General features: G+C 42.2%; 1 protein-coding gene across 25 annotated transcripts in view; it reads right to left on the bottom strand.

Moving 5' to 3' along the window:
* Window positions 1-12,418, bottom strand: part of KALRN (kalirin RhoGEF kinase) — a 675,882-nt gene that overhangs the window by 355,410 nt on the left and 308,054 nt on the right. For all 25 annotated transcript variants that reach the window (XM_047734954.1, XM_047734936.1, XM_047734961.1 and 22 more), the window contains exon 10: window positions 7,446-7,568. In XM_047734954.1, coding sequence (XP_047590910.1) covers window positions 7,446-7,568 — 123 coding nt within the window. The remainder of the gene's footprint in view (window positions 1-7,445; window positions 7,569-12,418) is intronic.

Below are 12,418 nucleotides of genomic sequence, written 5' to 3' on the forward strand. Positions count from 1 at the left end.
TCTTATCTGGACAAAATGACAAGGCGGAAAATTTCACAACAAAAAAAAAAAGAACAAGAGGCAGTACCAAAGGGTAGGGACCTAATCAATACAGACATTGGTAATATATCAGATATAGAGTTCAGAATGATGATTCTCAAGGTTCTAGCCGGGCTTGAAAAAGGCATGGAAGATACTAAAGCAACCCTCTCAGGAGATATAAAAGCCCTTTCTGGAGAAATAAAAGAACTAAAATCTAACCAAGTTGAAATCAAAAAAGCTATTAATGAGGTGCAATCAAAAATGGAGGCTCTCACTGCTAGGATAAATGAGGCAGAAGAAAGAATTAGCGATATAGAAGACCAAATGACAGAGAATAAAGAAGCTGAGCAAAAGAGGGACAAACAGCTACTGGACCACGAGGGGAGAATTCGAGAGATAAGTGACACCATAAGACGAAACAACATTAGAATAATAGGGATTCCAGAAGAAGAGGAAACAGAGAGGGAAGCAGAAGGTATATTGGAGAGAATTATTGGAGAGAATTTCCCCAATATGGCAAAGGGAACAAGCATCAAAATCCAGGAGGTTCAGAGAACCCCCCTCAAAATCAATAAGAATAGGTCCACACCCCGTCACCTAATAGTAAAATTGACAAGTCTTAGTGACAAAGAAAAGATCCTGAAAGCAGCCCGGGAAAAGAAGTCTGTAACGTACAATGGTAAAAATATTAGATTGGCAGCAGACTTATCTACAGAGACCTGGCAGGCCAGAAAGAGCTGGCATGATATATTCAGAGTACTAAATGAGAAAAACATGCAGCCAAGAATACTATATCCAGCTAGGCTATCATTGAAAATAGAAGGAGAGATTAAAAGCTTCCAGGACAAACAAAAACTGAAAGAATTTGCAAATACCAAACCAGCTCTACAGGAAATATTGAAAGGGGTCCTCTAAGCAAAGAGAGACCCTCAAAGTAGTAGATCAGAAAGAAACAGAGACAATATACAATAACAGTCACCTTACAGGCAATACAATGGCAATAAATTCATATCTCTCAATACTTACCCTGAATGTTAATGGGCTAAATGCCCCAATCAAAAGACACAGGGTATCAGAATGGATAAAAAAACAAAACCCATCTATATGTTGCCTACAAGAAACTCATCTTAAACCCGAAGACACCTCCAGGTTTAAAGTGAGGGGATGGAAAAGAATTTACCATGCTAATGGACATCAGAAGAAAGCAGGAGTGGCAATCCTTATAGCAGATCAATTAGATTTTAAGCCAAAGACTATAATAAGAAATGAGGAAGGACACTATATCATACTCAAAGGAACTGTCCAACAAGAAGATCTAACAATTTTAAATATCTATGCCCCTAACGTGGGAGCAGCCAACTATATAAACCAATTAATAACAAAATCAAAGAAACACATCGACAAGAATACAATAATAGTAGGGGATTTTAACACTCCCCTCACTGAAATGGACAGATCATCCAAGCAAAAGATCAACAAGGAAACCAAGGCCTTAAATGACACACTGGACCAGATGGACATCACAGATATATTCAGAACATTTCATCCCAAAGCAACAGAATACACATTCTTCTCTAGTGCACATGGAACATTCTCCAGAATAGATCACATTCTTGGTCCTAAATCAAGTCTCAACCGGTATCAAAAGATTGGGATCATTCCCTGCATATTTTCAGACCACAATGCTCTAAAGCTAGAACTCAATCACAAGAGGAAATTTGAAAAGAACCCAAATACATGGAGACTAAACAGCATCCTTCTAAAGAATGAATGGGTCAACCAGGAAATTAAAGAAGAATTGAAAAAATTTATGGAAACAAATGATAATGAAAACACAACGGTTCAGAATTTGTGGGACACAACAAAGGCAGTCCTGAGAGGGAAATATATAGCGGTACAAGCCTTTCTCAAGAAACAAGAAAGATCTCAGGTACACAACCTAACCCTACACCTAAAGGAGCTGGAGAAAGAACAAGAAAGAAACCCTAAACCCAGCAGGAGAAGAGAAATCATAAAGATCAGAGCAGAAATCAATGAAGTAGAAACCAAAAAAACAATAGAACAAATCAACGAAACTAGGAGCTGGTTCTTTGAAAGAATTAATAAGATTGATAAACCCCTGGCCAGACTTATCAAAAAGAAAAGAGAAAGGACCCAAATAAATAAAATCATGAATGAAAGAGGAGAGATCACAACGAACACCAAAGAAATACAGACAATTATAAGAACATACTATGAGCAACTCTACGCCAACAAATTTGACAATCTGGAAGAAATGGATGCATTCCTAGAGACATATAAACTACCACAACTGAACCAGGAAGAAATAGAAAGCCTGAACAGACCCATAACCAGTAAGGAGATTGAAACAGTCATCAAAAATCTCCAAACAAACAAAAGCCCAGGGCCAGACGGCTTCCCGGGGGAATTCTACCAAACATTTAAAGAAGAACTAATTCCTATTCTCCTGAAACTGTTCCAAAAAATAGAAATAGAAGGAAAACTTCCAAACTCATTTTATGAGGCCAGCATCACCTTGATCCCAAAACCAGACAAGGATCCCAACAAAAAAGAGAACTACAGACCAATATCCTTGATGAACACAGATGCAAAAATTCTCGCCAAAATACTAGCCAATAGGATTCAACAGTACATTAAAAGGATTATTCACCACGACCAAGTGGGATTTATTCCAGGGCTGCAAGGCTGGTTCAACATCCGCAAATCAATCAATGTGATACAACACATTAATAAAAGAAAGAACAAGAACCATATGATACTCTCCATAGATGCTGAAAAAGCATTTGACAAAGTACAGCATCCCTTCCTGATCAAAACTCTTCAAAGTGTAGGGATAGACGGCACATACCTCAATATTATCAAAGCCATCTATGAAAAACCCACCGCAAATATCATTCTCAATGGAGAAAAACTGAAAGCTTTTCCGCTAAGGTCAGGAACACGGCAGGGATGTCCGTTATCACCACTGCTATTCAACATAGTACTAGAAGTCCTAGCCTCAGCAATCAGACAACAAAAGGAAATTAAAGGCATCCAAATCGGCAAAGAAGAAGTCAAACTATCACTCTTCGCAGATGATATGATACTCTATGTGGAAAACCCAAAAGACTCCACTCCAAAACTGCTAGAACTTGTACAGGAATTCAGTAAAGTGTCAGGATATAAAATCAATGCACAGAAATCAGTTGCATTTCTCTACACCAACAACAAGACAGAAGAAAGAGAAATTAAGGAGTCCATCCCATTTACAATTGCACCCAAAACTATAAGATACCTAGGAATAAACCTAACCAAAGAGACTAAGAATCTATACTCAGAAAACTATAAAGTACTCATGAAAGAAATTGAGGAAGACACAAAGAAATGGAAAAATGTTCCATGCTCCTGGATTGGAAGAATAAATATTGTGAAAATGTCTATGCTACCTAAAGCAATCTACACATTTAATGCAATTCCTATCAAAGTAACATCCACTTTTTTCAAAGAAATGGAACAAATAATCCTAAAATTTATATGGAACCAGAAAAGACCTCAAATAGCCAAAGGAATATTGAAAAAGAAAGCCAAAGTTGGTGGCATCACAATTCCGGACTTCAAGCTCTATTACAAAGCTGTCGTCATCAAGACAGCATGGTACTGGCACAAAAACAGACACATAGATCAATGGAACAGAATAGAGAGCCCAGAAATGGACCCTCAACTCTATGGTCAACTCATCTTCGACAAAGCAGGAAAGAATGTCCAATGGAACAAAGACAGCCTCTTCAATAAATGGTGTTGGGAAAATTGGACAGCCACATGCAGAAAAATGAAATTGGATCATTTCCTTACACCACACACGAAAATAGACTCAAAATGGATGAAGGATCTCAATGTGAGAAAGGAATCCATCAACATCCTCGAGGAGAACACAGGCAGCAACCTCTTCGACGTCAGCCGCAGCAACATCTTCCTAGGAACATCACCAAAGGCAAGGGAAGCAAGGGCAAAAATGAACTATTGGGATTTTATCAAGATCAAAAGCTTTTGCACAGCAAAGGAAACAGTTAACAAAACCAGAAGACAACTGACAGAATGGGAGAAGATATTTGCAAACGACATATCAGATAAAGGGCTAGTGTCCAAAATCTATAAAGAACTTAGCAAACTCAACACCCAAAGAACAAAGAATCCAATCAAGAAATGGGCAGAGGACATGAACAGACATTTCTGCAAAGAAGACATCCAGATGGCCAACAGACACATGAAAAAGTGCTCCATATCACTCGGCATCAGGGAAATACAAATCAAAACCACCATGAGATATCACCTCACACCAGTCAGAATGGCTAAAATTAACAAGTCAGGAAATGACAGATGCTGGCGAGGATGCGGAGAAAGGGGAACCCTCCTACACTGTTGGTGGGAATGCAAGCTGGTGCAACCACTCTGGAAAACAGCATGGAGGTTCTCCAAAATGTTGAAAATAGAACTACCCTATGACCCTGCAATTGCACTGCTGGGTATTTACCCTAAAGATACAAACATAGTGATCCGAAGGGGCACATGCACCCGAATGTTTATAGCAGCAATGTCTACAATAGCCAAACTATGGAAAGAACCTAGATGTCCATCAACAGATGAATGGATAAAGAAGATGTGGTATATATACACAATGGAATACTATGCAGCCATCAAAAGAAATGAAATCTTGCCATTTGCGACGACGTGGATGGAACTAGAGGGTATCATGCTTAGCGAAATAAGTCAATCGGAGAAAGACAACTATCATATGATCTCCCTGATATGAGGGAGAGGAGATCCAACATGGGGGGTTGAGGGGGTAGGAGAAGAGTAAATGAAACAAGATGGGATTGGGAGGGAGACAAACCATAAGTGACTCTTAATCTCACAAAACAAACTGAGGGTTGATGGGGGGAGGGGGTTGGGAGAGGGGGTGGGGTTATGGATATTGGGGAGGGTATGTGCTATGGTGAGTGTTGTGAAGTGTGTAAACCTGGCGATTCGCAGACCTGTACCCCTGGGGATAAAAATATATGTTTATAAAGCTGTAAAAAAAAAAAAAAAAGAAAAAAAGAAAGAAAGAAAGGATGAATACCCAAGTTTTGTAGCAACATGGACGGGACTGGAAGAGATTATGCTGAGTGAAATAAGTCAAGCAGAGAGAGTCAATTATCATATGGTTTCACTTATTTGTGGAGCATAACAAATAGCATGGAGGACAAGGGGAGATGGAGAGGAGAAGGGAGTTGAGGGAAATTGGAAGGGGAGGTGAACCATGAGAGACTATGGACTCTGAAAAACGATCTGAGAATTTTGAAGGGGTGGGAGGTTGGGGGCACCAGGTGGCGGGTATTGTAGAGGGCACAGATTGCATGGAGCACTGGGTGTGGTGCAAAAATAATGAATACTGTTATGCTGATAAAATAAAAAAATTAAAAAAAAAAGAATATACATAATGTAAAACATTTTAAGTTCAGTGGCATTAAATAAATTCACACTGTTGTGCCACCACGACCAGCATCCATCTCCAGAACTCTTTATCTTATAAAGTTGAAACTCTGGATCCATTAAATAATCACTCTCTATTCCCTCCCTTGCCCCAGCCCCTAGCAACCATCATTCTTTCTGTCTCTATGAATATGACTACTCTGGGTACTTCATATAAATGGACTCCTATTTGTCCTTTCAAGACTGACTTATTTCACATAGCATAATTTCATCTGGTCACTTGGGTTACCCCCACCTTTTCGCTATTGTGAATAATGCTGCTCTGAACATGGGTATACAAGAATCTTTTCACATCCCAGCCTTTAATTTTTCTGAGTATATATGTAGAATCAGGATTGCTGAATCATATGGTAAGTCTATGTTTAATTTTTTGAGGAAATGCCATACAGTGACTCCATCACTTTACATTCCCACCAACTGTGCACAAAGATTCTATATGAGGCTTTCTTTATTGCATGGGTTGGGTCTAATCCATCTGTATTCCCAGCTTGAGGTCACTAGTGACTCAGTCTTTCTGGCACCTGCCAGGCCTCTCACATTCCAGAACACACTTGGAGCTTCCTTAGAGATGTGGTTTTCTCCCACTACTCTCCTGTCCTCCAGCAGATCCCTTTGGTTCTTGGCAGGGGCTCACCTTTGGCATCCATGGCTCACCCACAGTTTTGTCTGAGGCTGCTAGCCTCCAGGCATGGGGGCTGGCACTCTGCACGACCCCCAGGATGACACCCACCATGAGGACTGCCCACATGGTAGGATGGTAGCTGGGCCTGGTTACAGCTGTGGTAAATGCTAGCTCTGTCATCCTCCCCTTTGTCCCATACTGATTCCCTGACAGATGCCCCTTCCCTGCTTCATTTTTAGGTCTTATTTCCTACTGCAACTGATCATGTCTGACAAGATAAATGGATAGAGTAGTATTTCTTTTTCTTTTTTTTTTTAAAGATTTTATTTATTTATTTGACAGAGAGAGATCACAAGTAGACAGAGAGGCAGGCAGAGAGAGAGAGAGAGAGGGAAGCAGGCTCCCTGCCGAGCAGAGAGCCTGATGCGGGACTCGATCCCAGGACCCTGAGATCATGACCTGAGCCGAAGGCAGTGGCTTAACCCACTGAGCCACCCAGGTGCCCCTAGAGTAGTATTTCATCTTGAAGATGAAGATGCTCAGGACCCATGGAAGAACTCCCCAAAAGAAACAAATATAAGAGATATATATAAATATATATAGAGAGAAATATAAGAGAGTTAGGATAAAATTGAGGGGCTTCAGGCTCAGAACCAAAAACCCTCTTCTATCCCTCCACCATGAAGCCAAATGGTCAAGGCCTCTCACGGCATCTTTGTGTAATTAGATAAAAATGCCCTTTTGGGATCAGGTGTACAGCTCAGCTAAAAGACAAAATATTATGCCATATTCTCTGGGCACAGTCAGCCTTGCAGAAGCAGGTGCCATCTCTTCCTCCCGATCCTGGAGGACACACAGTTCTGCAAGCAGACCTAAGGCTGATTTCCAGCTCCCACTTGCTTGTGGTGATAACCATAAGCAGTAGTTCTGGGCTGTCGATGTTCCCAATGTCAGTTCCTTCTGCCGTCACCACCTTGGGGACAAGTCATTTACAGATCCTGTTGGCAGGAAGATTTTCTCTGAAGACCCGAAACTAAGGGTCTATCATGTACCTAGTGATCCAAGAGCAGACAAGTGTCTCCTTGCATCAGGCAGGAAGGCAGCCCTGACTGGGCCCTAAACGCGATGTGCCTCAGCAAATACCAAAACCGTAGCCCTGGCCTCCCTCACCCAACTACACACACACACACACACACACACACACACACACACACACACACCCACACACACCCACACACCCACACACACACAACCACACACAGCTTCTCACCTGAGCCACCTCTTCGAAGTCATCGTGCCTCTTCTGCAGGGCCCGGGCTCGATGCAGCGACTTCCCCACCCCGGTGTGTTTGCTGAGAAAGGCCTCACCGTGGTTTTCAATCCAGTCCAACACCTGTTCAGAGGAGGACAGAAACAATGACTCCCTGGCAGAAGGAAAGCCATGTGACAATAGCAGCGACCGCCAGCGTCCTGGAGTTCCCATCCCCATCAGAAAGCAGCAGTCCAGCTGGACATATTCGGCCCACCGTGGACCCAGGGATTTCATTACTGTCATTGGTGATGTAACGCTCCCACCCTTAACTAGAGTCAACTCATCTTCGATTGCCAGGATAGTCTCTTGTTACTCTTTCAGTTTTCCCAGCCTTGATTAGTCCATTATTTTAAACAAGCTACACAGACTGTCAGGCACTGTTTAAGCCCCTCACTAACCCACTTGGAGTTAGTGACCCACATAAAGTCAGGCACACGGGCAGAAAATGAGGCAGTGTCAGCTCAGGGCGATTCCTAGGCCCTGACAGCTTCCTCATCCCTTACTTCCTCATAAAAATGCTCACAGCAATGTTCACAGGGACCCTGCCTCCTTGCACTCCTGGGACTCCCCTCCTAATCTCAAGAGGAAAGTTGGCACTGGTTAGGCCCTACCTGGCTGCTCCAGAGAGTGGTCACCAGGACAACTGTCCTTTCTGGCTTCCTTCCACCCCTCTCCTCCAATCAGCCCCAGCCACCCAACCAAATAAATTAAGGTCTTACATCCTAAGGCCTTTAGTATCTATGGTTTCTCCTGGAAAAAAGCGGAGACCCCATGTTTTTCTAGGCTTCAGATGGAGTGATTTGGCCTCGGGACATTTCCCTTGGTATTTAGAGAAGCTGGAATAGACATGGCTGGAGCAGTAGAGGGATGAAGGAGGGAATGCTGAGAAGGTGAGAAAATATGTTGTCCTCAGGGGCACTGGACACAGGGAGTAGAAACCCCTTAGCAGAAGCCTTGAAATGGAGGGAGGAGACAGCCTTTAACATCTATTTTGCATTCACGCCGATGGCCCAACAAACATGTGCCTCCCAGAGTTGGCACTCAGTAAAGCAGGTGGCCACAATTAAACCAGTTAGAGTGTACAGCCACACACCTGCTAGAGATCCTGCCAAGACAACTGAGCCCACTCTATTCTGGCTATTCTGGAGTTAATCTGAACATTTGGTTAATGATATGCTAGCCTTCTCAGGTTCTAGAAGGACTTTCTGGAAAAAATGATCTAGATGAAACAAGCCTGTTTTAAAGGATGCTTAAGGGGGGTCCCAGGTGCTCCATCAGTTGGGCACCTGCTTTCAGCTTAGGTCATGATCTCAGTGTCCTGAGAGTCTGCTTCTTGTCACCCTCTGCCCCACCCCCCCACTCTTGCATGTGCACATTCTCTCTCTCTCAAATAAATAAATAAATTCTTTAAGTAAGTAAGTAAATAAATAAAAGGATGCTTTAGTCCATTCCTCTGTTTCTTCTACAGACTACCCCATGGCAAGCAGATAGACCAAATAATCCCATGAAGTACAGGCATGGGAGTTCTGTCTCCAGAGAATCTAGTCTTTGGCTTCACTTTCTTTAACATTTGAAATAAATTACACCTGCAATTGCACAAAGTATGGAAGGCTTCAAAGTCTCAGGACACTACCACAAGGCCCACAACAAGATGGATATTAGGTCAGAGAAATGTACGCAGGAAAATAAAAACAAGATTTAACAAATATCCGTTTAACGAAACTGGAATGTCAGACAATTGCCCATTAAAAAGGAGAAAAGAAAGGCTTTTTAGAAAATGACTATATAAACACTGGGTGTAGAGATTTAAATATTTTATATAACAAATTCTGGCAATATATGTTTTTAATATTCTAGAAGCATGTCTATGAAAAGAAATTGCAGTAGTAAATGAACTGGGTTTTTACCTTTTGCAAACACTGAAAGGCAGCACTGAAAGGAAATCTAAATATCCCTTTCCTCGAAGAAAGGAGAGCCCACATCTCCTAGAATTATGTATGGGAGAATTTCAGCAATAACAACAAAAATCAGGAGAGTGCATTTTTACTTGACTTGACACAACGTGAACCCACAATTTTCTATTGTAAAGAGGATGATGAACAACAGCACGCAAGGTGAAAGAGAAATATTTCTAGTCACAAAGTTTTCCATGTCTTACATACCATTGAAAGTGCAGTTTTATAATCTTTATGCATATTTAAACTTTTGTTAATCCCATGAAGTGAAGCTTATGGATAATTTTGATAATTTTTATATACTAAACTTATGTTAATCCCATGAAGTGAAGTTTATGGATAATTTTGATAATTTTTTTTTAGGATTTTATTTATTTGACAGAGAGAGAGAGATCATAAGTAGTCAGAGAGGCAGGCAGAGCGGGAGGGGAAGCAGGCTCCCCGCTGAGCAGAGAACCCGATTCAGGGCTCGATCCCAGGACCCTGAGATCATGACCTGAGCTGAAGGCAGAGTCTCAACCCACTGAGCCACCCAGGCACCCCTATTTTGATAATTTTTATATGTAAAAGGCCTGTCTTGTGGCTTTTGATGATTTCTTCAGAATTTATGACAGATTTTCAAATTACATTTTTGGTTTTTTAGGTGTGAGCAGTTAAGTGTGACCTGCTTGTCTGGCAATGTTTTAATGAGTTTATTTTATTTCATTTCATTTTGTATCTCTAGTTTTAATAAAATTTGTTATGCTAAAACAAATGGGTTTGAGAGGAAAGCTTTCCATCTACTGGTTCACAAATGGTTAGCTTTTATACTCCCCAGGGGTAATTTCACAACTTGTAAACTTCTCTCAAAAAGCAATTTGTGTTCTATTTAAGTTCTTTTGCTTTCTTTAAAATGTCAATTCATTGTCAGTTAATGACACTTAAGTTGACTTAATTAGCTCTACCTTAACCTCTTAAAAATCTATTATTCATATTTGATAGATTTTTATTAGCTTAAACATAAATTTGATTGCTCTGTGATTTTATATTTTCCCCAACCAGTCCAGCCTCTGTCATCAGAACCGAAGCTGTGGGGAACCCATGAGCAAGCTCCGTGAAGATGCAGAGACGGCACGGAAATCAGTTTAACCAATAAAATGGCAAGTGATTCAGCATGTGAACAAAATTACTTTAATAATCCATAGAGACTGAAAAAGTACCCGAGGATAGAGAAACATAATCACTATAGGAGGTATTGTTTAAAATGCTGATTTCTGATCATTTTTTTAAAAAAGATCTTATTTATTTGACACAGAGAGAGAGAAAGCACAAGTAGGCAGAGAGGCAGGCAGAGAGAGAGGGGGAAGCAGGCTCCCTGCGGAGCAGAGAGCCCGATGCGGGGCTCGATCCCAGGACCCTGAGATCATGACCTGAGCTGAAGGCAGAGGCTTAACCCACTGAGCCACCTAGGCACCCCATGATTTCTGGCCATTTTGTGTTGGACAGTTCAGTTGGAGCCAGCCTTATCTGACACACATTTAGACCCCATGCTCTCTTGACCCTGATTCCGTGTCCCCCAGTTCTGGGAGTACAATCTAGCTTTGCCCCAGAGAAATGTGCTTTCTGAGCAGACACCAACAGTGTCTGATAATTACATCACACCCTGCAAATTAACATGCAGCACTGGAAAGCAGGCTATCCCACAGTTTCTGCTGCATCCCAGCCTTGGGACATCACTGGTTGAAGACTAAATTGCATTTCTAGCCAAATCCCTGGAACCCTACTGAACTAAGCATCCACCAAGGCACCCCACACTAGCTACCCCTGTTTAATTCTCTCATCTACAAAATTTTATTTAAAATAATCAATTATCAATTTTAGTCAAGATAGGACAGGAGGATAGTTAGTAATACTTATGAAGGGCTTTGAATTGGTTTTCAAGTGTTTCCAACATAGAAGGTTTTACTTTTTAGTTTGTGCCTGCGGGTTCTTCATGGAGCAAAGAAGCACATGGGGGATGTGAATGTCACTGGATTCAGACAGATACTTATTAGTCTTATTGTGCCCCAGTGCTGGGCCCCAGAACAGCCCAGGATGCAGTATTAAACAAGGCATTCAGGGCCTTGACTCTGGGAACCTAGTCTATGGTGGGAACAGGCACCGCACAGGAGATCACACAATTGGTCATCAGTTGCAGTGGTGAAAGGGTCAACAATCAGGGAAGGCCTCTCTGAAGAAGTGAGGGTGTAGCTGAGCGCTGAATAGGACTTAACCAAGAGGAGGACTTAACCAAGCTAGGAAGGAAAAACATCAGCATGGCCCGAGTAGTGGTAAGCGGGTGATGAGCCCAGAGAGGGCAGGAACCAGATATGCTGAGCCCTGGTGTGCCCAGTCAGATTCCAGGGCTCGTCCTAAAGGCCACTGAAGGGCTGGTGCAAGAATAAAGACCTGAATTTAAAAGTTACTACATTTTGGGGCGCCTGGGTGGCTCAGTGGATTAAGCCGCTGCCTTCGGCTCGGGTCAGGATCTCAGGGTCCTGGGATCAAGCCCCACATCGGGCTCTCTGCTCAGCAGGGAGTCTGCTTCCTCCTCTCTCTCTCTGCCTGCCTCTCTGCCTACTTGTGATCTCTCTCTCTGTCAAATAAATAAATAAAATCTTAAATAAATAAATAAATAAGTAAATAAAAGTTACTACTTTTGCTTTGTGGAGAATCAGAGGGAGGCAAGAGTAGAGGTGAGGAAGTGGGATGTTATTGCAGAAATCCTGACAGGAGGCGATGGTGGCTCAGATGAGCCCAAAGGCAGTGTCCGTGGGTAATATTTGGGGGAGAGAACGGCCAGGTTTGGTGGTTAGGTATGGGGGCGATAGTGGGGCAGTAGAAGGCTGACCCCCCGGGGCACAGCTTGAATAACTGTGCGGAAGGAGGATCTGGTCACTGGTGCAGAAGCAAATGAGTTATGAGGGACAGCACAGAGATAACAGATTCTTCTGTTTT

This window comes from Lutra lutra, chromosome 1, assembly GCF_902655055.1.
Source record: "Lutra lutra chromosome 1, mLutLut1.2, whole genome shotgun sequence".
In the NCBI taxonomy this organism is placed as follows: domain Eukaryota; kingdom Metazoa; phylum Chordata; class Mammalia; order Carnivora; family Mustelidae; genus Lutra; species Lutra lutra.